General features: G+C 36.9%; 2 protein-coding genes across 6 annotated transcripts; one reads left to right on the top strand and one right to left on the bottom strand.

The window, feature by feature from the left end:
• Positions 1 to 7: 7 nt before the first annotated feature.
• LOC111326101 (uncharacterized) lies at positions 8 to 14,865 on the top strand. 3 transcript variants are annotated; one of them, XM_088742811.1, is made up of 15 exons: positions 9 to 476; positions 1,570 to 1,612; positions 1,813 to 1,971; positions 2,068 to 2,143; positions 4,002 to 4,083; positions 4,698 to 4,766; positions 5,244 to 5,392; positions 6,907 to 7,010; positions 8,132 to 8,166; positions 8,753 to 8,896; positions 9,276 to 9,406; positions 10,372 to 10,420; positions 13,378 to 13,432; positions 13,864 to 13,899; positions 14,180 to 14,592. In XM_088742811.1, exons 1-15 carry the CDS (start codon positions 246 to 248, stop codon positions 14,221 to 14,223), a joined length of 1,407 nt encoding a protein of 468 aa, XP_088598937.1. In that variant the 5' UTR covers positions 9 to 245; the 3' UTR covers positions 14,224 to 14,592. The 3 variants fall into 3 exon arrangements, with proteins under 3 accessions (XP_088598938.1, XP_088598937.1, XP_022785765.2); XM_022930030.2 differs by lacking the exon at positions 14,180 to 14,592 and adding an exon at positions 14,617 to 14,865 and having other exon boundaries at positions 11 to 476; XM_088742812.1 differs by lacking the exons at positions 13,378 to 13,432; positions 13,864 to 13,899; positions 14,180 to 14,592 and adding an exon at positions 10,666 to 13,371 and having other exon boundaries at positions 8 to 476.
• A 368-nt stretch (positions 14,866 to 15,233) lies between these two features.
• Positions 15,234 to 25,116, bottom strand: LOC111326102 (phosphatidylserine decarboxylase proenzyme, mitochondrial). 3 transcript variants are annotated; one of them, XM_022930031.2, is made up of 6 exons: positions 24,733 to 25,116; positions 18,899 to 19,071; positions 18,526 to 18,762; positions 18,064 to 18,316; positions 17,421 to 17,581; positions 15,234 to 17,071 (listed from the first exon to the last, which is right to left on the bottom strand). In XM_022930031.2, exons 1-6 carry the CDS (start codon positions 24,953 to 24,955, stop codon positions 16,832 to 16,834), a joined length of 1,287 nt encoding a protein of 428 aa, XP_022785766.2. In that variant the 5' UTR covers positions 24,956 to 25,116; the 3' UTR covers positions 15,234 to 16,831. The 3 variants fall into 3 exon arrangements, with proteins under 3 accessions (XP_022785766.2, XP_022785767.2, XP_022785768.2); XM_022930032.2 differs by lacking the exon at positions 24,733 to 25,116 and adding an exon at positions 21,044 to 21,418; XM_022930033.2 differs by lacking the exon at positions 24,733 to 25,116 and adding an exon at positions 19,306 to 21,186.
• Between the last annotated feature and the right edge of the window lie 768 nt (positions 25,117 to 25,884).

The following is a 25,884-nucleotide window of genomic DNA, read 5'->3' as shown; positions in this document are numbered from 1 at the left end:
GTAGAGGCTATGGGCATCTCGAGTGAACACGGTACCCACGGTCCTTTCACATGTAGTTGGTCTATCATGGCGGACGAATTACACTGAAGGAACCATGTATTTGTAATCCCAACTTTAAAATATTGGCGTCTTGATACCCTCCTTTGGTTGGAAGTATTTTTTCCCTATTAAGATCAAGGAACGTCAGTTTAAAACGTTTTTGCCTAAAGTTTGTGAGAACTGTTTAGATTACAGCTGATCGCATCATGAGCGCTTCCTTTCGTCAGACAAGAAACATTTTACCGATGATTAGAATTCCATTTAAGTGGAGGAGGAGTGACTGTCTGTACAGATTATTTTCACAAAATTTGTTAGCTTCACGGTGGGGTTGTTGCAGTATTTCATGTCTAAATCAGAGAAGCATTTTGCGGGATATATCCGATCTAAAGTTATCATCTGTGCTGCGGTATTCTACATCAACTTCAGAGTATCCTCCAGTAAGTTAAATTCTCAATGATATTTAACAGGAGAAGAGATTATGAAAAACAATTGAGCTATTGGACAATTGAAACAATCAAGATTATTTTTCTTGAATAAATGTTTCTTTAATGCCCTCAGGGGAAATGCCAGGGGAAATGGAGATTGGGGAGGAAGGAGTGGTTAGGAGGGAGGGGAGGGGAGGGGTTCAATCTTCAAAACACCTGTATGGCTGGTTGCCAACAAAGAAGGTGGAGAGTTTGGGACCCCATATTTAGAATAAGGAATTCACTATAAGTGAATATAAGTTAATAATAATAATAAGTATAAATCACTTCAATTTAAAGATCTAATTTTTAGGCATGTAAGAGATGTACAACTTTTTTTAGAGACATGTTTTGGCATGCTTATGGCATCTTCAATCAATGAGTAAGATGGCATCAGCATGCCGAAACATGTCTCTAAAAAAGTTGTATATTTCTTACAATATTTATCCTACTTGCTACTACTACAACATACATTAACTAGTACTACTACTAGACATTAACAACAGGGTGAAATTTCAATGGTGCAAAAGTTTACTGTTTGTTAATGTAATTGATAGATAACTCACCATCCTCAACTTGTAATCATCAGGGTTTTAAGACGCATAGTGTTGTTTCTGTTAACCCTGTTTGTGGATGAAACCTTTGACTTCCAACATGACAGTCATGTGCCCTTCCAGTTTATATAACATGATAGCATCTAGTGTGAATGAGTAACGTAAAATTCTCTGGGGAGGCTGATGGAATTTTGGGGTGTAACTAGTTATGGACTGGCCTTCCATCCCTATAACACTTTGTGTTATTGTTACTAGTGTGCACCACTTTGTTTATATGCTGGATGTAACTTTTTGTTATGAAATTTCTGAGTATTGGTTGCATTTCATATCAGGTGGAATCCATATCATTTGAACTTTATACCGATTGTTCCTAAAGCTGGTTTTGTACGTCGCTTTTGTCTGTGTGCAAGGAGTGTTGGTACAAAAGGGTGAAAATTAAAGAATCATTAGAAATCATTATGGTTGGTTACTGCTCTTCTCAACAGTGAATTTTCTTTTTTTTCCTGGTGTAGGAGGCAAAGGTTGCACACAGCAAAACTCTTCTGACAAACAAAGGTATTTGAACGAATCTAATCTAGCCCATTTTTGACAAATTAAATCATACCCTTCAGTCTTGAATAGAGGTGTGTAGTTTGTTGTAATAGTATATTATAACATAACCAAGGTAAAGTGTGTGCTCTGATTGGTCAATTTAGCGTCCACCATTTACCCATGGGTGTATGCTGAATACTGAAATTTACACCACTTTTCTTTAGCTTTCAGAGAAGGTATTGCCAAATTTGCTACTCAGCTCAATGTGAACATTCCAGGAGAAAGAAATCTTCTAGCTGCATTCACTCATGAGTCATTCCTTCTACAAAATGCAGACAAAATAACAGACTTCGTTGGATTTAATGAAAAGCTTGCTTTTCTTGGTAAGACTTAACACCGATGAAACACTTCCATTGTTTTGTCTACAAAATGCAAAGTTACAGTAATTGCTTTTAACAAGGTTGTTTTCCAACTTATAGGAGCACAAACTGCAAGAAAGAGCTTTACTGAGTATCTATTTGAAAACTTTCCTCAAATTTCAGCTGCAGAGATTTGGTAAGTATGAGATATATCATGTGGCAAATTTAAAGCAATTTTCAATTAAGGCTTGTGCTCTACAATAGACACATGTCAAATTAGCACATTTATTTATTTTGTTTAAATGGCTGTCAAGTAATATGGTTCAGGGCCAAAATATCATGTAAAGAAAGCCTTACTTCCCTATTGTAACATTCCTGTTTTTCTGCAGTGATTATACCTTGTTTTCCATTTCAGCTGGCTATACTTGGTAATTCCTTTTGAATTTGTCAATCCAAAACTGAAAAAAGTAACCCTTAGATTTCAAAGTTGTAGTAGAAAGCCATACCCTTATGCATTTTTGGACACTTGTCCATGAAGACTAGAATTAAGGAGTTGAAGTGCCTCCTTTTTTAACTTATGTAGTGTTCTTCATATTGCTTTGCTTAATTTAACTATCTTATCAGTCAGTTTGGTACTTGGTACGGCACAAAGTGATTTTTACACCTTCAAAATCTTTTAACTCCCAGAAATGATTGTCATGTAACTTCTCCCTTCAATATCCATACATTAGTATATACTAAAACAGTGGATAGCTTTGAAGGCGCGCTCTGATTGGCTAGTCAAACTCCGAATATCATTTGCTATTTACCTCCGAGCAACTCGGGAAAAAATGGCGTGCCAGTTTGCATCCGTGACATGCGAAGAAATCACTCAAATAACGACGAAGCAGTCCCTGAAAACACAGAAAGCGACTAAATTTGGTTTGGCCGTGTTTAAAGGTAATGGTAACCGGGAGTTTATCGATAAAAACCAATGAAAAAGGTTTTGTTTACAAATGCAAATTAATCTTGCGTAACCTCACTTGTTCACTTGAAAATCAAAGTTAAATGGTATTTTTTACGAAATGGTTTCAAATGCAGAAAGAGTTTGCAACACCATTTGAGGAAATGTCGCCACCAGAGCTAAACAAATGTCTTCAGAAATTTTATCTGTCAGCGAAAAAATGAGACGGCAGGTTTTACAACAAAATTCACTTACCGCGATCCGAGCCGCGTTGGATCATTACGTGCGGGAAAATGTTGGAATCGTTGCTGGAATGTATGAATTAAAATCAATTTTTGGTGGTGTATATTATCTCACTATTTTAGTATATACTAAAACAACTATTCACCTCAGTGTCGGTGGTTAGCAGTGAATATTTACCTCGCAGCTTCGTGGCTTGGTAAATATCCACCACTAACCACCTCCACTTCTGTGAATAGTTGTTAATTATCCAGCAAGCATGTAATGCAAATACTTAAACTTGTCAGGTAGAAGTTGTTTTCTTGATCCTACACCAGATTCTTGTCACTGAGGTGTAATCAATGTGTAGCAGCCAAAGGGGAGAGTTAGCAATCAGGCTCCGGTTGTTCAAAGGGCAGATAACGCTATCCAACGGATAAATCGCTATCCAGCGGATAAGTGTTACCAAAACGTACTGCTCTATCCACCAGATAGAGATTTATCCAGTGTATAGCGTTATCCATCCTTCGAACAACCAGGGCCAGATCTTGGAGATAAGGGTTGGAGTTCCTCATTTTTTTTTCTCAACTTAGTGTTTAATATGACTCTGTTACTAGTCAATTTGATCCCTGGTGCAAAGTCATTGTAATGATTATACCTTCTTAACTCTTTAACCCCTAAGAGTGATTAACATCTAATTTCTCTTTACAATATCAATCCTAACGTAAAGGTACAAAGAGAATGAATGAAATAATCACCAACTAAAAAAGCTCTGGATTATTAAACAAATTCTTATTGTCAGCACCTTAAAAAGTGTTTGGAGAATAGTATAGGGAATGTGCATTCTGATGTTAGGATGTAAGGGGTTCATTGTGTTTTGGTTTGGTTTCAGGGATCTACACAATGCTCTTTTAGAAGATTTTGTAATACAGAAGGCAATAGAATGGGATATTACACAATATGCTCTTTACTATGTGAGTGTAAAATCTGCCTTAGTTCAATATTATATGAAATGAATGATTTGTCCAGAAAGGAGCAGATATATAACAAATTAGGAAAATATATGATATTTTTGAAGGACATGTCTTGACATCCCATACATTCTCTTAAATTTGAATGATTTGTCTACTTCCATAGCAAGATAATTTTTGATCCACTAATAAAAAGTTGTCTTGTATGGCAGATGTTTCTCTTATTTTACCTTGGCATTCCTCTTAGAATTGTTGAAGGTATGATAACCTAATCAGACTGTCTTTGTGGACAATGGCATAGAAATGCACATTAAACTCTAAACAATTCAATTTCTTTTTTTTTTAAACATTTCACAACCCTTTTTGCACTGTTTTTTGTTATATAGTGCTTGCCTTTTAACCATATAACTCCTATAAGTGACCAAGAGAGAATTTCTCTTAACATAAAAGTACTGACAATATTTAGCAGACAAGCAAAGAGAATAAAGAAAAATATAAATTAGAGGATTCATTTTTTAATCAAATGCCAAATTCTCCAATCTAATATCATGAGAATTGTATAGCAGACAGGGGAATCCTATGGAGACACAATGATACCTCTATTTTTTGATGTTTAGCGACAAAGTAAAGAACTGATGCAGAGACAAACTGTACTTGCACTGGTGGGAGCAGTTTATGTTCATGAGGTCAGTGATGGATTTGTGTAAGGTTAAGTTCTTTAAACAGTAGGCCACATTTCTATTGAATGAAGGGGATAAGTTTCTAAAGAAACTGTGGTGATGTGTCGGTGGGGGTAACAAGGTAATTTGGTTATATCAACTAAGTTGAATTTGTAAATTGGCCACCGTAAAGAGTTAAAAAGCTGACATTTCAAGCGTTAGCCCTTCGTCATTCACTCTGATGAAGGGCTAACGCTTGAAATGTCAGCTTTTTAACTCTTTACAGTGGCCAATTTACAATTTCAACGTAGTTGATTTTACCAAATTACCACATGTCTGTTGGTTTATCGGGTAGTGAGCCCTAAGAACGCACAAAGTTTTCGGAATAACCTGTTACTAAATGAGTATGATTGATAAGTTAATAATAAAGACACTTTTATTTTCTGAAATCAGTTTCAAAGATGCAGGAAATTCTTTTATTTTGAAGATTTCTTTCTTTATCAGAGTCCTAAGAATGCAGATGCATTCGTAAAGACACATCTTATACCTGAGCTAACTAAAGAGAAGATTGAAGAGATGTTGAAACTTCAACACCCCAAGTTCATTCTTCAAAAGATCTCTGTGGAAAAGGAACACTTTCCTTTAAAAACAAAGTAAGTATGAGTTAAAGGTGTGTAACCTTTGGACCAGTCTCCTTGGCAGCCGTCTTTTGGGATGTCATGCAACGCTCCCCTGAAAGAAATGGCTGCTCACATTTGAACCACCTTCCTTTCTCGATTTTAGCCAATCACAGCTACAGTTCCATCTTCTGGAACTGTCACGCGCAAAATTTTCTAAAGATGACTCAACCCACTACTTCTTGTTTTATCATTCCACGATCTCCTGAGATTACAAAATCAAGTTGGTGGCCCTTAATGAAGCTTTTCTTCAAACATCATCAACTTTCAAAATCGCAGGCTTTAATTCTTACCAGAAGCTGGCGATTCAAAAGTTTGTCATCCAGAAGCAAGATGTGTTAGTAAACCTGCCCACAGGCTCTGGAAAATCTCTAATTTATCAGGCTCTCCCTATCGTGTTCATGTTTGTCTAATAATATTGGTGGTGACGTAATCTAATTAGTATGAAGCACGTAGGTAATGCTGTGTAATGTTTATGGGGCAAGTGTGCGAGAGAGTAAAGGTAGTGTGGCAATGCAGATTCTGTGTGATCTATAAGTTCCCTACAAGATACTAAATTTGGTGACGAGTGGTAGATTTTGTACAAACATTTTCGAGGCCTTTGCTCAGATCGTTGAAGGCACTGTAAATTTTGGATTCCGGCAGCTCTACTTTGCTCCCGATGCTCATCTCCAGCATTATGTACACGCTTGGCTCTTGGCCTCTCTTAGAAAGATTCAAGAATTTTCCTCTTCAGCTCTAGAACCTTTTCAGTTGCTTGTTGAAATTTCAGCAGCTGCTTCTAACACACAGCTTTGCACATAAAGAACTTGCTGCTCACATAGCAGCTGATATCGAAGTCCAACGAAGATCTGATTATTTCCACAAAGTTATGTGTACTATTTCCAAAAATAAATACTCTTTCTTGGGCTGCCGAAGGCGAAGAACACATTAAACACTTTGAGATTTCCTTGAAAACTTTTTTCGGCGTTTCACTCACTGTACCATGCGGCTGAAAGGAAATCTCACATAAACTTTGTGCAAAAAAAAAGGAAAAGAATGTGGTTCGAATGTGAGCAGCCATTTCTTTTGGGGAAGTGTTGTGTGACATCCCGAAAGACGGCTGCGAAGGAGACTACCTTTTGACCTGCTGAGTGTTTAGCTTCTAATTTATCTTCACAATATCAGCCCTGAATCACACAATTAAAGGTCTTGAGATTGAAGGAACTGATCACCAACTGAAGAAGCTCTTGATTGTTCAATGAATTATCTTTGTCAGCATCCTTGGAAATATATGGATAACAGTATGGAGAATATGCATTCCCAAGTTAGAGTATTAAGTATTAATTACAAAATATACAGGAGACAAAAACTGTGTACTCTTACTTTTGCTTATCTATGGTCCAGTCTTCTCAGTTGATTTAGTTAAACCTCACCATTACTATTAAGGTTTTTGTAATAATGAGTCTTATGTAAGTTTTCATTAAAACACCATATTTTTTTATCCTCAGACTTGGTTTCCAAGATGAAGTCAAGTCTAGGTATTGTGTGAACAACCCATTCATCTATTGTGTCCTTGTGACAAGGGGTGAAAATAACGAAATGTTGGGGAAAGGTAGGACTCTTGTTGTCAGTCTTCTTTAGTGAAAGTGACTTTCATGTAATGTCTCTTTAACGTCTCTTTGGTTTATAATTTTTTTTAAATGGCTGGTCTGTTTATAAAAGATGTACTTATTACAACTTACTTAGCTATTCTGGATAAAATCCCACTGTTTACTTCACCATTAAAAGTGAATGATGAATGAATGAATGAATTCCTTATTTATATTGCACCCTTTCTATACAATATTCAAAGGCACAGTACCCCCCATCAATTTGATAGACACTACACAAAGATAGACCACAACACCGGGCACTGCGTGCCCTACTCTTTTCGAACAGTGTGTGGGTTCTTTAACGTCCCACAAATTTTTTTTTATCACATACAAGGGCTTTTGAGATGGGACCTCCATTTATCGTCCTTATCTGAGAAGACTAGAAAGTCTAACCATTTGCAGATATTATTACAAAGGCAGCACTTTCTTCTCAGTTATTTAAAGACCCCGAGTGTTGGTCCGGCTGGATTTGAACTCACGACCTCCCACACAACAGTCCAGTGCTCTACCAATTGAGCTAACCGGGAGGCGGTTAGTGAAATTTCCAGGTTCCATTCTTGGGTTGTGATTACTTGCTCATTATGATGCTGTTTGGCATGAAGGGTTGCAATGTAATCCTTAATTCTTGCCCATTGGTTTCTTGTCCTTCCTTTCTTGTTGTGATCAGTAGATTAGTGTCTTTCTGTTTGTTAGCTTGAAGCCTTTAACTCCCAGAAGTGATAAAAATGTAACTTCTCCCCTTAATATCCACACATCAGCCAGTAAACAGGCAATGAGAATAGTCTAACTCATCAAGTAGAAGTTGTTATCTAGACTTAACACCAAATTCTTGTTACTAATTTACAAGGAAATGTGTAGCAGTGTGAAGGGAGAATTGACAGCCAGATCTTTGCAGTTAAAGGGTTATAATAATGACTATGGACATGGTAAAATAGATGTAAATGGAAAGTTAGTCTTTAAACTTAAGACTTTGGATACTCTTGAAAAGCTGAGTTACATTTATCATTCTCAAGAACATAACCCAATCAAACAGGTTTCAAATATGCCGTGCTAATTATTTTGTATATTATTTGTGTCTCAGCTATCAGCCACTCACTTGTATCAGCAGAGAAGAAGGTTAGCTGAGTTTGTATCAAACAACAAAATCATTCTTATCTAGATTATGCTGTATTAGATAACAAGCATTGTACACTTAAAATAGCAAATTAGAATATAATCAAACAAATGTTAACCAATCAGATGGTAGGAGCGAAGAGGTCAAGAGATTTTATTTTATAACCTGTGGTGTTTTTCAAGTATTTCCAGCCCTGATTAAACCCTTAACTGCACATATTTGCACCACTCTGTCAGGTTGATTCATTAATAAAGTTGACTTTTCTGATCTGTAAAGGTGTATGGAGTTTATATAATAAACAAAATAAGAAATGTATAGGTGCTCGATCCTTGCTTAAATAGTGCCTTACTATGAGGATCGTGCACATATATCTTTCATAACTGCAGTTCAGATATATGTATTTCACATATTTGTTGTGTTTAAAGTAAAAAGTGGTTGCTTGTTGATATGGAATTTCTCTTTTCATGTTCAACTTGATATGCTATAACTGAGCACAGCTAGTGAGTGCCATATAGATTTGTGCCTGAAAAGAGAAATGCTATATCTGGGTGATCCCCTGTATTATTCTCTATTTAATTTTCACTCCAGGCATGCCAGAGGGCTTTATTAGATCACTATCCTGATGAATTTAACGAGTTTCAGTTAACTCTTGATGGGGATGAGTTTTTAAAGGAAGAGAATGTTGATCTTGGTTTGAATGTTGCTGAACAGAGAGTAGTTGAGTTGGAAAAGGTAAGATTAGAAAATTTGGATTGTAACCATTGTGATGTACGTCAGGTTATCTTTAACTGAAACTGCTCTTAAATATTTTTTTGGATATATTACAGTAATGTTCTAGACAGTTTTTGCTTCTCCATTAATTTCATTAATTGTATATCTATCTTAAACTTTAGTAAACTGTGGTAATGCTTTCATCTCTAGCAGTGGTAAAGGAAACATGACTAGTCTTAAATATCCTGTATTGTATAGCATGAGAATGAATTATGCTGATTGCGAGTGAAGGGAGGTGTAATCTCGTTTTTTAATAACAAATAAAAGCTAATCACATGCAAATGAGCACATCAGTGGAAAGGGTTTTAGATCATGAAATTTTTTTCTTTTGTCTTTACAGGAAAATGGCAGTTTTGGATTCCATATCAGGGGAGGAGAAATCAAGAAAAAACAGACTGACAAGTTCCTTGAGTTTCATTACATGTCACCAGTGTTTATATCTCATATAGTGCAAGGCAGTGTCGCAGACAAGTGAGTATTCCTCTTCTTTTATACATATTAGTTGTACTTGTAATTACAGAATCTGTATTAACCCTTTTACACCCTTGTATCAGCATATAGATTCTCCTCACTGATCTCTGTACTTATCCTGGGTAATACTAAGGTAAACAATATGATCCCAACAACACAATGCATTGGTCAATACATTGGTTGGATCAGATTGGTTACCTTACCCCATATTCTATGGTACTAGCAATGACAATTTGATTAACATTCAAGAGCTTATTCAGCTATTGATCATTTCCTTTACTCTTGTGTTTGATTCACCCATGATACTGGGTTACAAAGGAGAAATAAGAGGCAAGTCACTTTGGGGGGTTCTTGGTTAATTAAGGTGGCTCTCAACATAGTCAACAGCATTCCAGTGTTGCTCCAAGGCTTTATGTTCCATTTGCACACGGCACCTTTCAGCATTCAGCAGCCATGATTTTTAACGAATTGCCAGCAAATATAAGGAATTGCACAGATTTTAAAGAATACTGCAGGCTCTGCAAGGCGTTCTTAAAAGGCGCGTACTATGTCTTCCTTGTAAAGATATAGAAACAACCACCACCACCAACCAATATATTCCACATATTTACTTTCATGTATAGTTTTTATTACAATTTAGTGAGTCATTATAATTTAGTTTTAATATTAAACTTTAGTATCGCATATGAAGAGCCACACCTTTTATGTGGATGTACTGTGAATAAACCGTTATTATTATTATTGTTATTATTAGTCTTGTAGAAAGAAGTGTTGTTTTGATTTACCAGTTGGTGAAGCCCCATCTAATTTGCTAGATTAGATATTTAGAAGCGACCAGTAAACCAAAAATGAAAAGCCGAAAGTCAACTGGGTCACATCATGTTGAAGAATTGTTGTTCTTGTTTGTTTTGTGTTTTTTTTTTTTTAAGGAAGTGGTTTTGATTTTTTCCATGTCTTTTTTGTAGACATGGAGGACTTAAGGTTGGAGATAATATTCTTGCCATAAATGACAGAGTAAGTAAAATTATTACAATTATTCTTATTATTGATTACTTATTATTAATTTTTTGAAAGAAGGCAAAATTAAAAGAAGCCTGGGTAATCATTGTTGGAGCCCAGAGAATTGGGGTCATAGGAACCATGAGGTTTTTGAGCTAGCCCCTTTGAATTATTATTGTATTACTATACTTGTTATCATCATTATATTGTTAATACTACTCTTTGTTATCATTAATTATCCTCTTTCTCTTGTGGAACAGGGTACTCATTAGTATGTGGGATGCAGCAGGTTTTCTGTTTTGCCTGCGAGACAAAATAATGCAACACTACCTTCTAGCATCATTATACAACCTCTAGTTCTTTTCAAGGTGGCTCGTACCAGTTTCCTTGCACGGGGAACAGATCACTCTAGCGTCACGTGTGAGAGAAACGTGTGAAAGAAGCGCGAGATTAAAAGACGAAAATTTAAAACAAAGATGGCGGCTCGAGGATTTTTTCCTACTTATGTGAGAAGTTCACCTAAGAGCTTGTATTTGATGTGTTGAGCGGCCACTGTGAATGCAGGAGATAGAAACTAAGATAACGAAGACGATTTTCGGAGAATTAAAGGTTGCTTCACTTCACATTTAAAAGAAATATTCAACCGACATGAAATCTTGCGACAGTAAAAAAAGAAGAACTCAAGTGAAGGATAATCTACCTGAAGTGGAAGAAGACTTTGAAACTTCAAGGAAAATAATATGATATAGCCAGAAGTCATGTGTAGGATTTTTAAGATGAGTTCGGGAGGCTGTCTTTGAAGGCTGTTTAAGCAAATGTCGATCGTATAGAATCCAGATTTTTAAATGCGCAAGAACGCGCATGGAAATAGACCAATTTCGATATATTTCAACGTGATAGACTGGTGATGAAATTCCAACACCGAAGCGAGGCTCCGGGGAATACGGCGCGAATAATAAAAACAAACACACCACTGCAAACACTGCAAGGATAGCCATGTGCGATTGATCAAAAGGGTATATTCTTGGTTTTTTTTTTTTTGATCCATTGCTGTTCATCTTCGCGTGTAGCATGGTAAAGTATTGTGCTGTTGCGCTTTGCGGCAATGGGAGTAAGAAAAGATCGGATCTCAGTTAGTTTTGCTTTCCTACAAGGCCCATTGAGCATAAGAAGTGGGAAGTTTTCTGTAAGCGAGCAGATAAAAAATTCAAGGCACTGGGCGATCCACGAATCTGTTCCTTGCATTTTAAGGAAAGCGACAGTGAGATTTCAATTTCTGGTAGAAAAAGTGTACGTTCAGACAACTATCCGACCATCTTTGATCCAACAAAATCTACTAATACTGTGAGTTCGTGTTCGAAATGTCTTGCCGATAGGAAGGCACAGTGTGATGAACAACCGCAGGCCAAGAAAGTTTGTCCCAGAAAGCTCCATGAGGACTCCAATGAGACTTGCATGGATTTTAGTGCTGATGTGATTTCATTAAACCATGATCACTCACACTTTTGCAGCCAGGAACAAGCAACACCGAAAAGTAACTCGAACGGTTCTGATACTATGCTTGCGAAAGGTAAATGCTCTACGGCATGTCAAACAGACTTGACAGCTGATGAAATAGACTACTTGGTAACTGACCTGGAAGAGTGCAAGAGGGAGGAGATAGTTGCATATACCTGGGAAAGTGACTTCTGGAAATATCGAGAGGTTCCTACTCCAGTTCAATTTCAATATGGATGCAGGGTCTGGCAAAACACCCTTGTCTGTGGCAAGTAATTCGCCCATGATATGATTTTCATTTTCACTTTCACCTTCAGTCACTTTCGGGAGATTCACTGAATGAGCATTAAACGCAAGCTCAACCAACTCAGCCTTTCTTTTACACTTTCCTTCCGAGGATGTTTGTATCCCTCTTCCTAGAAGGAAGGTTCGCAACCACGGCAACTTTTGACGCTGAAAGTATTGTAGATTGATCTCACCTTTTTTTTCCGACGTGGCCATGACAACGATGATTACTTCAATTTACTTTTAACTCGAAGAAACTACGAATTTACTCAAGAAAAATGATGATAACTCAAGAAAGCAGTTTCTGCTCAAAGATGTGAGCAACCAAAGCTCGATTCAAATGAATTTTGTTCCCCAGAGCCTTGCTTGGGTGTTCAAGTTTCGTCACCAGTCTCTCGTGTTGAAATATATCGAAATTGGTCTATTGCTAAACTCACGAAAGCTATTGCATGAAAACAAGTCTGGTGACCCCTTCTTTTTATTGTGCCAATATGATGATAATGTTGAAAGGAATCATCAGAAAAAAAAATAGAAAATTCTACAGAAGGAAATTTGAAATGTGTGAAAATTGCCCTTTTTGTAGATTTTCTGAAATTGCGCTCCGTAGCATTTTTTAAAAATCTTTGTGCATTTTCCTTTTCAAGTGCCAAAAGCAATCACTGAAAAAAAATCAGGGGGTCATTGGGTTAGTTTTTGAATTATTTAAGCCACAAGCTAAAAAATGCATCTGAATAAGCCTATGAAAGCGTTGCCATGGAAACCGCTAGTGACGAAATGACACTTATTTTTGGATAACCAATGATTATGTAATTCAACCCCGTAAAAGTGTTCAACTGGCCTTGGTCAGTCTTTCTGTTGTATTCTTTCAAAGTTACAAACCATCAAAAAGATGAAAACCGGTACGAGCCACCTTAATGCAGCCATAGAAATTGTGCTATGCCAGTAGCCACATGCAGTCTTTGTCTAAATTTTTTAGCCATAAGGAACAGTCCTGTAAAAAAGGACTGCATCAGGTAGAAGACTTCATAACAAGTTGATATGTGGGTTTGATTTTATCAGTGAACTGACCAGAATAGGTAGCTATATTTCTTGGTTTATTTAGATTCACTAGAAACAATGCCTAGTTCTCTTCTAGTTTTGAGGAACAATGATCACACTGAATTCCTCTAAATGTTTTGTGTTTTGTTTAGAGTGTGGAGGGACTTGATCATGAGCGTGTTGTGAAACTTTTAAAATCTGTTTCAGGTGAGATTCTCTATTGAATTTTAGTATAATTTTACAGCCGAGCAGAGAGTTTCCAGCAATCTGATTGGTTGAGTGGTTCCTTATATGACGCTATATAAACTGCTCCACGCGGTTTATATAAAATGTTAAAATAAAATGTCAGTAAATGTTACTAAAATGTTATGATTTTAGAAATTTCTCTGTTGTTCAGCTCTGAAATACTAAAATAGTTATTCGCCTCAGGTTGGGGGATTATTTGACGATATTAACCTCGCCCTTGACGAATAACTGTTAAATGTTAACGAGTTATGATAACATCAAAATAAAAAGGCAGGCAATGTTTTGATAGATTTTCGGTAGTGATATGTATACAGGCTGACCTTTTGGTCCTTTCTTTTCAGAAGCTGTTAATGATTAACAGTAAAAAACCCAACTTTTGTTTTCTTTTTCAGGCCCTGTGTCATTTACAATTACGCACTGCAAAGAAAGTATGTCTTTTTCAATATAGGTTTTAGGGTGTTTTTTTAATAACAGTTAATATACTAGGTTGCATAGATAAGCGTGAGGTAATAGGTGATGGAAGGGGTATCCTCTTTCCTTCTTGTTAAAATAAAAAAAAAGTAAAAAAGCACAGGTTCAGTCTGCTCTCAAGCTAATTGACCTACAGCACTAAAACTTAATCAGCTTTCCACAGCATGAAGCAACCAGAAATATTGTAGCTACCCTCCCTACCTCTGGATGGTATTTTATTACACGTCCTCTTCCCAGTGTTTTGTCAGGCTTCCCTGGCAGGTCAGCAACATCCTGAGTGAAGAGGGTACTGTGACAGTAAGGAATCTTACCCAAAACCACAACGCGATTACCTGGACCTTAAGTTGAGCACTATGGCTATTTGCCTTCTTTAACTCCTACTTCTCATTGGCAATCATTATTTTATTTTCCTTTTTTTCATGTTTTAAAGTTAATCCTCTACTCCCATGATCTGATTGTTACCAGTAATTCTCCCCTCTAGCCTCTACACATTTTCTTGTAAGCTGGTTACCAGAATTTGGGGTTAGATTAAGATAACTCCTACCTGTTAAGTTTGAATATTCTCATTACCTGTTTGCTGGATAATGTATTAATATTATGGGGCGAAATTAGATGTCAATCACTTCTGGGAGTCAAGGGTTAACTGAACTCATAGCATCCATCTTTTCTTATAGCTTTACTAGCCGACAAATTGGAGCAGAGGTTTAAAGAAATAAAGCGTAAGAAGCGTCTGGCAGAGTTATCATCTGATGTGTGGTCACAATGGCATCAAGCACAGTCTAACCAGACTCCATCTCGGTACAAAGACGTCCTCAAATATCACAAGGGCTCATCATCTTAGTTTGGCTGCAAATGTGATGACTATAGAATTGTTGTGTCTAACTTTTAAGGCTACAATAAATGGATTGGTATTTGTGCTACAAGGCTTTTTGTTGCATCTGCTATGTGGGTTGATTTAAATATTTGCACCCTATATTCTTTTAACAGTGCTCTATGCATTTCCAAAGGTGCTGGTAACAATCAAGAACTTCATCAGTTGTTGATCATTTTATTCCTGTGACCTTGTGATTTGGGGGTGATCTCGCAAGGATAAATTAGATGCTAGTTCAACTTGATTGTCACCATTTTGGGGTTTGCAAACATGGCAATCTATGAAAGTGAATCGATTCAAGACAGCCTCATTCCTTTGTAACTAGATTCCACACACTCCTAACTTTTACCTTCCTAGATCCAAAAAAATTTGTTAACTGAAAGGAGAAACGTGTTTGCAGATCATCAATAAGAACCAACATGAAACATGTAGAACATTTTATTGACAATCCAAGTAGTACAGTAAAGGATGGGTTTTAACACAAATGATAAGAGGCCACTGGACTAAAGTGGTTGCCAGAACTGCCTTTAACTTAACATGAAATGGTTGTGATTTTTGTAAAAGCCAGTCAAGACATATTTGGAAATAACTGTCTCGCTAAAAAGTAGACCAAGCTGAGCTACTATTGGAGGTTATCCATTCTGAGTGAAAAAAAATACTCGCTCTTCAAATGGAACAGGCTCTTAAAATGCGACACTTTCTGTATTTTTGGGTTCTTTTATTTATTAATTTTTTTCTTGTCAAGGTTTCTTTTTGCTGTTTTCTTACTATCAAGTGTAAGAACTAATGATACACATGATCATTTCCCACAAATTGTTGGGACATTACTTACAGAACCAAGTTGACTTTACGTGGTGCTATGGATTCAAAACATTTCCAGCTTTACATACTCCTTAAGACCAAAATACATTTGCTAGTTTAGTGTTACTTTGTCTACACCTGGTCAAAGGAAAGTTTCAAAATTGAAATCCTTTTACAATCCCACCTGTCCTTGTCTATCAATGCTTCTCAACCTTGGTTTCCAATTATTTTTTTTTGGTAGAATTAACTTTCTGATCCATATAAAAATGTTTAACTTTTTTTGTTTGTAAACGTTTTGTAAAAATAAATTTTAATTGCAGACCTAATGTAGGTGAAGTGTGTATATTTGATTGATTCATTCATAAACAAATTATGTATAATAAATATTTTTTTCAATATAATCTTTGTACAGATTCAACAAATTTCTCAGGATTTTAAACACGTCATCACTAATCTTGAAACTCATAGAAGACTTAAACCTTGTAAGTAACAATATGTTGCATTAATGTGTTGTAACAAACTACACTCAGGTGTCATTAAGTTTCATTGAGAACTACCAAGGATGGGAGATGTACTTATTGCAGAGCCTGTCAATGACAATTGATCATCCAACTGATCACCTTGTTCACCCAAATCAATTTCATATTTTTTTCAATACTCACTCACTAAATTTAAGTCTTTACCAGATGGTGGGCTTTGTTTCGTTGATAAATGTAAATGTCATTAATAAGACTACCAGCAGCCCTTAGAGCTGCTTTTAATTTCATCAACAGTGCTTTTCAGTGATATTACTTCGTAAAGAATTACCAGTATTTTAATTTTTTTCTCTTTTTGTGGATCGGACAGCAGCTTGCTTATAACCTTAGTCCACATGATCAACACAGCCCTCCACAACATCAGCAACTTATTGATAACTAAACTATAAAAATATTGGCAAAATTTCCATATAACCCTAAACTTCATCAAGTGTACCGTATTTGAAGAAAACAATGGCAAGACATTAACATTACCTTTTGGATCATGGCTTTGGGGTTTTATGGACATCTTTTCCAAACATTGACAGTACAAACTTGCTTTGAGTGTTTGATTTTAGGAGATTAGAAAGAACTCCCACGTTTAAACATCCCAAGAAAACAAAAGAACATTTATCTCCACTTCTGACACTATTGAACACTAACCTACAATTTCTTAATTACATTATAGTTGCTAAAATTTTTCTAATCTGTGTCTTCTCTTGAAGATCCAACTGGCTCACCATACTTCAGTTTCTGTCCAGGTTTAACATCAAATTTAAAGTCTGTGGGGGCCTCAAATATCAAAACAATTGTTGATCCAAGGTTAAATGCTCCCATTCTCTCACCACGCACGAGGGAAACTCCCTTAGGTTCACCATTAACGTAATCACATTCGTCAAATGATCCTTCTGAGTATCTCCCTGGACAATTTGTTTTCAAATCCTGCAAAAGTGGAAGGAAAAGGTTAAAGAAAAGGTTATACCCTTGCATCTTTTATAAACTGTAGGTATTTGTTGTTATTAAAAAGTGTTGCTTGAACAAAACTAAAGGATTAAGGGAAACAAGGAACTATAAAATTTGTCTGATTAAAACGATTTATCTCTAATTTCATAAAAGGAATGCAAATCTAGAGGATGCATTATCTGGAAGATGTAACAATGGGCAAATCAAAATGCAGTAAGGATGCAATAAATTTGTGCTTCAGGTTACACTGACAAGGAAAACAGAAGAAATTACTTGAATTGACTTGATCAGGTCAGAGACAGTTAAAAGTTAAGATACAATTTGTCACCTTATCAAACTTGAGGTTGATTGATCCAACATTGTAAGCTCCAACTGCAGTAAAACTAAAAAATCCATGTTTCCATGTACCAGTAAGAACAACACGTTCATTGTGATTAAACAGACCAGCAACCATTCGAGCTATTCCTGGATGCACAGAAAACAAATCTCCTGGAAAAAAGAAGAATATTATTAAGAACGATAATTTACAAAGGGTTACCTCAAAGAGAGAAAGGTTAAAACTGTGTTCACTTGTAACTTCATCACATGAAGTTGAGAGAAAATTCTGTTCCCTTCCAAGCCAATTAGTGTTCTTGGATGAGGATGAATAAACCATAGGCCCCATCTCCTGCAGGGTTGTGGGTAGGAGACATTAATTTCCCATGCACGAGATTACTGTGTGATGGATGTCCTCCCCTGGGGTGGGTTATTACAAGTGCAATGTGCCCTTGATCATTACATGTTAAAAGGCACACTATAAATTAATAAAATTATTATTATTATTATTATTATTATTATTATCATTATTATTATTATTATTATTATCATTATTATCATCACCACCACACATCTGAATTGGGTGGTGACAAGTGAAAACTTCAGCCTTCTTGGTCCATTCATGTAAAATGACTAAACATGATATGATGACAAACCTGGAAAATGTCTTCTTTGCTTGACATTCCATTCACTTGGTGAATGAAAGGAGTGGTAGTCACCAGGTCCAAGATAAATAACACAGTGATAAAGCTTCTTATTGTCATCAGACTCTAGTTCTTTGAAGGTGGAAGCAGATGGTTCGTTGGGTCCCAGGAAAGTCTTCAATGAATAAGTTATTCCTTTGACTTGTTCCACCATGTCATTTTGCACCTCACCAAAATGCAGAACCGTACCATCTGCTGGGCTCACCTTGGGAAGAGTGAAACAAGGTAAATCAGAAGTACTCAACCAGTTTTACTCCTTAACATCATAACAGAGGGCTTCAGAAAATTGATTGTGGACCTTGGCCAAGTACATATGCTATGACCATATGAAAAAAGATGTAACGTGAGGGATAAATTTTTGAAGAGAATTGCACCATCCCAACAGATCATAATATAAAATAAGCAGGTACTTACAATACAACTTGCATCACATATTCTTCTGGCATCAGGTTTGAGTTGTCTTCTGAAGAAAGCTCCAAGACTTGGATAATTCATAATTTCTTCCTCCACAGCCTCAGCCACATTACAGGCAAAATACCACGAATATGAGCCAATGATTGGTTTACGCAACCATAGTGGCAAGTCAATATCGCACACTGCTCCCAAAGCACGTGAACAAGCTCTTGTGGGCAATTTCTTGAACAATGCAACCTAAAAAGATTTTAAGTGGGTTTTGAGCCAAAATTTACAATTTGCGTGAGATTGAAAAAAAAAAAAAAAAGAAAAAAAAAAATACCCGTGTGACATAACGTGACTTCTTACTCGCGACTCAGTAACGCAACCTCACCTGCCATTGACTGGGTTCGAGAGATTCACCAGCATGTAATTTACGTTTTTCTCTCTCTTTGATGTACCAGAATTGTTGATAACAAACGTAGGCGAAGCCAACACTGGCTGGGATGCTGAACCAACGGAGGGTTCGCATGTAATTTCTCACCGCGGTTCCAAGTCTTCGGGCGCCTGAAGATAAAAAGGACAATTTCAATCCTCTCTCTCTTTTTGAAATTCATAGCGGTGAAAAAAAATTGTAATTTTCTGTACATTAAATAGGCGTCAAGGAGGAGAATATCAGCTGAATGGCCACTGGTTTCGCATGGCCATGTTACTAGCATTCGATCATAGCTTTTCTCGATGCACGCCCACGCTTCCCAGAATTTGATAGGTCACGTCCTTTTTATGTACCGATTACCTTACCTCTTTGAGAATGTGAAAATGGACGACAGAATCCAAGGATAGAAAGTTTATTGTACAGAATGGGTAATTGAGTCGACACTCCATCAATCGATTTGACGACAATCGCCGAGGATCGCGAGTAAGAATTGTACAACAGCGTCTTCGATGATCCTCGTAAGATACCATGCATCGCTATCAGATGTAATTACGTACTTGATCTTTTCTCAATTTAATTTTTTTGGATGGAAAAGAAATGTCACGAAAAGCTAAAGAAACCTCGCGTGGAAACTGCGACATCCACATGGAAAGGCTGACGCGCGCACTAGCTGGTGGGAAGGATTCACTTTATCCCAGGGGACGGGAGGCTTAGGCCATATCGGCCTTGGCCTGATCACGTGTTCGGTGGTATTACGTTGCCACCCAACTTAAATCTCCCACTTTTTATGAATTTAGCTGAAAAAGAGAGAAAACATGGAACTGTTTTCAAAAACTTTCGTTTTCACTGTGCTTCTCGCACGCCAAATTAGCCGAGTTTCCGCATGATGAGATACATTTCAGGTTCAAAAGCTATTCCGGAACAAACATGTTTCTCGTGTTTGACCTGGTTACCTTTTCAAGAAAGAATAAATTTCTATTGGTAGCCTTACAGACTGACACACGAGTCTGCATATACTTTGTACAGATCCCACTTGTCGTTCACGTGACACCCTTTCTGAACTCTTCCTTGAGACACGCCCCAGTACTTTTACGATCTATCGGCAAAATTCGACGACAAAAAACTATCAAAGAAAGTATCGAAAAAATCCTAGAATTTGATGGTTGACAATCGAACTCTTCAAAACCTCTAATATTCTCGTTACTTCAAATCTTTTTCCCGAGTAGAAAACCGATAACATAATTTTCAACATGTTTCAACAAGCATTTTTTTTCTGATGGAAACCAGTGGCCGACCCAAAAACCACTGATGCCAAGCCATATTGCGATTACGAAAACCCGTTTCGATTTTAAAAATCGCAAGTACCTTACAACATTTATCACAATAACACCAGGCGGTATTAACAACTTCTCGAAGTAATTGTTTATTATGAATATTTTCAGGGTGAACCCACCGCAGCCAGACAGGCTGGTTTAAATGGGGCCCTGTGTCAGGCTTGGATATCTTTATTTCGCTCACTGCTTTCCAACCATGCCTATCCAAGACATATGAACCCGACCGTTAACGCTTTGGTCAGATATGAAATCGTTATGTTCGCAAGTATTTCCAAGAGCAAATTTAAATACCAACTACCAATCATGGAGACGCCAACACTCATTTCTCGACACCTTCTGAGTTAAACATTACGAATTATTCGCTTGAAAATCCTATTCCATCAATCTTAAACGGCAAGTCCATCTCCTTACAATATTACTTCTGAGAAAGGATCTTCCCTTAACTAACCCCAGGAAAAATTCTTAGAAAGCCGATAATCGAGATAAATTACTTTCACAACACTAGAGAATACGAACGAAGGTGAGAAGACATTGAGGTCAAAAGAATAACGACACTTCATTTCTTTCCCTAAAAGAAAGCAGATAATTGATCGCTTTTTCTCTCTCAATACTCCCTTTATATATCAAAGAAGACGTTTCACTCCATTGTTGGTGGAGAAGACTGGAAACGTGCCGCTTCGACTGGTTACAAACCCGATGAAACCGGTTTGGCCGCGACGGTCGAGCGGACGCGATGACAAAATGCTAATTTTCACTTGAACATTTGTACCTTTCCTCGTTGTCTTGTGCAGTAGTGTATCTGAATTTTCCTTTACCGGCCAAACAACACCGTAGCTTGCAAAGGCAACCACTACGACGAGACAGATTGCCGAGTGGGCATAAAGAACACAAGATGTTATCCAAGCGGAATCATGTCTGAGGTCGTTCAGTTGTCGATAGCCGGTGAATGAAAGATCATCATCAGCGTGCACTCGCATGTTAAATAGAATTAAGTACGGTCGAGGACGTTTAATGTAATGTCGTTCTAAATCTTCTATGTCTTGTAGACACAAAATGACAAGCTTACGGATAGCTTGCACGACAGATCACTATGACTTCCTTCGGTCAGTACTTTCACTTTGAAAAGAAGGATGGTTAGGTTTTACATAGTTTAGGTAGTTTGGTACATCCGGGATTTTTTCTGCAACGTGTTCTTTCATTGGCTATCGAATGATACCTGTCTTCTTTGCACGTGCACGTGATCTGAACCGTGAATAGGCTTATGCAACATGTCATGCAACATAGCGTTACTAGAGAAATCACATAGTGAAAGAAGCTCGTTTCTCGTTTTCGGTGAAGCAACCCATAAGCCTAAAAGATAAGGGTGTTCTACGTTAAAGGTTATAATTGATTATTTTAATCCGTACCTAATTGATATTTTGATATGTTTTTAACGACAAACCTGAAGATATTGAATACTGCACAAGGCGTGACAAGAAAAATATATCGAAGATAAGGCGATAAAAGTAAAGATTAAGAAAAGGTCATGAAAGCAAAGTATTTCAGGTGCATTTGACATAAGTATTTATATGATATAAAAAATAAAACAATTTCTCATTACTCGGAACGCAAATATAGTTAAGTAGTGAGGTTTTCACTTTTAAAGTTGCGAAATTAGAATAAACATAAAATTAGCTGCTTTGGTGTACATTCCCAATTCACAGTAATTTCACGCGTTACTCACTGAAATACAATGTTGGCTGTCTGCCCTAGCGCACCATTACCGCTCTTATGTGAGAATCTGAACAATGTGAGCGTGTCGACTATGAACAAATGCGGTATTTTCTGTAAATTTTTGCCTCGAAAGGCCGAACTGGGCAGTTCAGCATGCAGCAGAATCCAATTTATAAGTTTAGTGCTCTTTTTTATGCGAGGTTTGACCCTTTATACCTCTACACCAGGGTACAGATTCTCCACACTGTTTTCTGCACGGCACCAACAAACACGTTTTTGCCCTGTGAGCGGGAGTCCTCCAAAGAGAGGGAAGAAAACAAGAGTCTTTCCTTCTCTCGCTTTGGAGGGGGTAAAGGAAGACTGCTCATAGGGTAGAGCTTCTTTAGTTCAGAATTATTTTCTTGATGCTAACGGCCTTATTTTTAATACAGTGGTGACACGGTGAGGATAAAATAGAAGTTAGTCACTCTTAGGGATTAAAGGGTTAATTTTTTCTATAAATAATCGTAATTTTGGTCAGTAGAACTGAGGCTACTATAATTTGTAAAACGTTGATGCATAAATTTGTAAATTTCATATTTTTTGCCTTTCAATTACTTGATATTTGTTTAATTAGCAGATGAATTTTACGGGGATAAGAATCAGTTGTTTTTACTCAGCTGTTTTGCCTCTCGGCCAAAAGGGCTTTTTTTCCAGAACAATTGCTAAACCTAAAATGACAAGATAAATCTTTTAATTTTCTCTTCTTTTCAAAAACAACAACTAGACAAAGGAGCGTACCTGCGCTTCATTTGTTGCTAGGATACATCTATTTATCTAACCGGAGCCCTTTAAGCCCTTACTTTCTAACATCAGTATGCATATTCTCCATACTGTTCTCTATACATTTCTTAGAGTGCTGACAAGGAGAATTTTATTAACAATTAGGAGCCTTTCAAATTGGTGTTCATTCCCTTCAATCTCATGACCTTTAGATGCTAGATTTAGTGATGCTATAGTGGGGAGCTCGGGAGAGTGTGTCTTGTCCTTCTGTTTTATTTATTTTTTATTTATTTATTCCATTTCACTGCAATTACATGGGAAAATAAAACAAAAGAACACACAATAATAACAAATTAGGTTACATAACAAGGCAGTGGGGAAGACTAGAAGGGAACTGACGAACCATACGTGCTAGTCAACCCATTATAAAGAAAATATACGGATATATAAAAAACTTAATCAAGGTATGTAACTGGCTAGCTGCTAACTACCTAACTGAGTAATCTAACTAACTTACTAACTAACAACCTTACTAACTAAGTGCTGGTTTAGCCCAGGTGGTACATGGGTGCTCAGGGTCGAAAACCCTATCGTTATAAAAATTAGTGCATAGTCTCTTAAAAGAAGAAACACTACAGCTAGCCGTCCTCAACGCATCAGGCAGATTGTTCCATAGATACGGAATCCTATTAAAAAATGTTCCCTTAAAAAGTTCCGTCCTGAATCTATTAATTCTTAGTTTATTACTTGCATGCGATCTTAATCTCTCATCTGAACAAAATTGAAAATACGACTTAAGTGAAGAGTTAAAATGCCCGCACTTCAGTTTATAAAAAGTTGAAAGATCCTTGACTTCTCTGCGGTAAACCAGTGGTAGCAGGTTGAGACGTCTTAGGCGTTCATTATAGCTAAAATCGGGTAACATAAGCCGAGTCTGGTCATTATTACAGTTAGCGGCAGATATATTGTGCTATGTTAGCAAGTATTAACAAAGGTGTTTACCATTCTTAATGAAGACTAAACATTTAATATTCAATATCAATATTTGACATCACGGTGTTGAGGAAAATTAGAATTTATGAGCTACTGGGAACAGAACACTCACCAGACACCCACACAAACTCCCCCCCTTTCCAGATCCTGAAGTTTAACTCCCCCCAGGCCTTGATCGATTTTCCGTTCGACAATCGTTTTTTTTTTTTTTTTTTAATTTTTTTTTTATACAAAAACAGGCGTAGCCTTAATGATTAACTAGAAATTTGCAAATCACACTTCGCTGCACATCAGTTAGTTCATTACTGAAATAAACATATTAAAAAATATTGAATAAACTCGGAAATTGCTATTTTTATACAACATGCAAATATACCAAACACTGCAAAACTTTGGGTGACAAAGGGTAATTGTGATTGAAAATGACAAGTCGATGGTTCTTATTTCTAAACAGTCGATTGTATTTGCTTTAAGAAGGTGCACACGCATCTCACAAGACCACTGATCAGCTTTATTTACATTCTTCCAAGCGTGCAATCGGCCTGTTTTGTTTGAAATTACCTGACAAAATTTTTCCAGTTGTTAAATATTAGATTTGACTTCAATCGCGAAATGAAAATATTTAATTTGAAATACGTTCCTAAAATTTCAAACAAGGTCACTCATTGCTAGGCCCTTTTAGTTAACGTTCAAATTAAATATGCAAAAATGATCGACCAATGAAAAGTGGAGATAAACATCGTATGATTAAAAAATTTGCATCTGCTTAACTCCACGACGCGAAAAGGGCTTGGCGATTTTATTATTACTGTCGTTGATTGTAGAATATACATATGGATGCTATCTATACATCGCGACGAAAAGTAACACATAAATTTTCAATGTAGACGGGAAATTTCGAAGTGCATTTAAAGATACTTTTAACAACTGTGTATGGGGATCGTGCACGGTCTAGCATAAAACTTCAGTCATAATAAATACTTCTCTTACCTGGATGATCGACAACTTGTATATCAACTTGCACACTTTTGATCTTGACGGATCGAAGAATACCGAGTTTGGTGATAATTATTATAAGAAAAAAGCTGAATATAGTGTGAGTGTTGAGAAGAAATGACATCCATGCTTGGTCACTAGCAGCAACGTGCGAGTCGTCCACTCGTAAATGAAACTGCACGTCTACGACAATTTGATCATCACCATAAAATATCATGATAACTTTCCCCACTCTTAACCCACAGTTTCAGCATCACACGCGTGTGGGTGATTCCCTATAAACAGAATTTATTCTCGGTCGCTAGTTTCCTGAAATAGGTGTAATTTGAATTTTTAAAAACTACACGATGTTTTGAGTGTTGAGTGACATTTGCAAAGACCGGCACTAGGATCACCCTACGCTGATAAGCACACCCATATTTACATATGCAGCTACTGTTGGGATGAAATACGATCCAATTGGTCGATTTTATCATCACGCAATCATCACGTTGTTGACGGTAACGTTACAACCGGTTTCAACAGAACGATACCTTCGAAATAGGAACTCGTTTTGTTATTCCTCATTCTTCAAAGATTTGGCCCTGTATCCTTCAGTTGGTCTCTCCTTGAATTACTTAAGCATCTATCGCGCTAGAGACTACCGACGAGAGCCAGTTTTCTATGATTGCTCCCAAATTTATTTTTATACAAATTGAAAATAAATTCTGAATTGAAGGAGTATAGTCTAACATAATAAAGATAACGCATTTTCGCCCTTCTCTTTCGTCCTGGTTTATAAAATCAAGATCAGACATTTAACCTTTGAGTTTCTTTGTTACACACTTATTTATTTTAAACGTATGATGCACGATCCTCGCAGTAGAGAGCGCTATTTATGCAATAGCGAAAATCAGACCTGAAAAAAATCAGGCCTGTACGGGATTCGAACTACTGACCTCTGTGATACCAGTGCAGCGCTCTACCAATTGAGCTAACAAGCCAACTGGGAGCAGGCCGTTAAGATTCGTAATAAACCCGTGATGATAAATCAGACACAATGAATATATGAAGTTCATATATTTTGAACTGCGGTTGAAGATACGTATGATGCAAGATCCTCGCAGTAGAGAGCGCTATTTATGCAATAGCGAAAATCAGACCTGA

Source organism: Stylophora pistillata, chromosome 13 (assembly GCF_964205215.1).
Source record: "Stylophora pistillata chromosome 13, jaStyPist1.2, whole genome shotgun sequence".
NCBI classification, from domain to species: domain Eukaryota; kingdom Metazoa; phylum Cnidaria; class Anthozoa; order Scleractinia; family Pocilloporidae; genus Stylophora; species Stylophora pistillata.
Note: the sequence above shows the minus strand (reverse complement) of the source record. Positions and strands in the feature narration are given on the sequence as shown.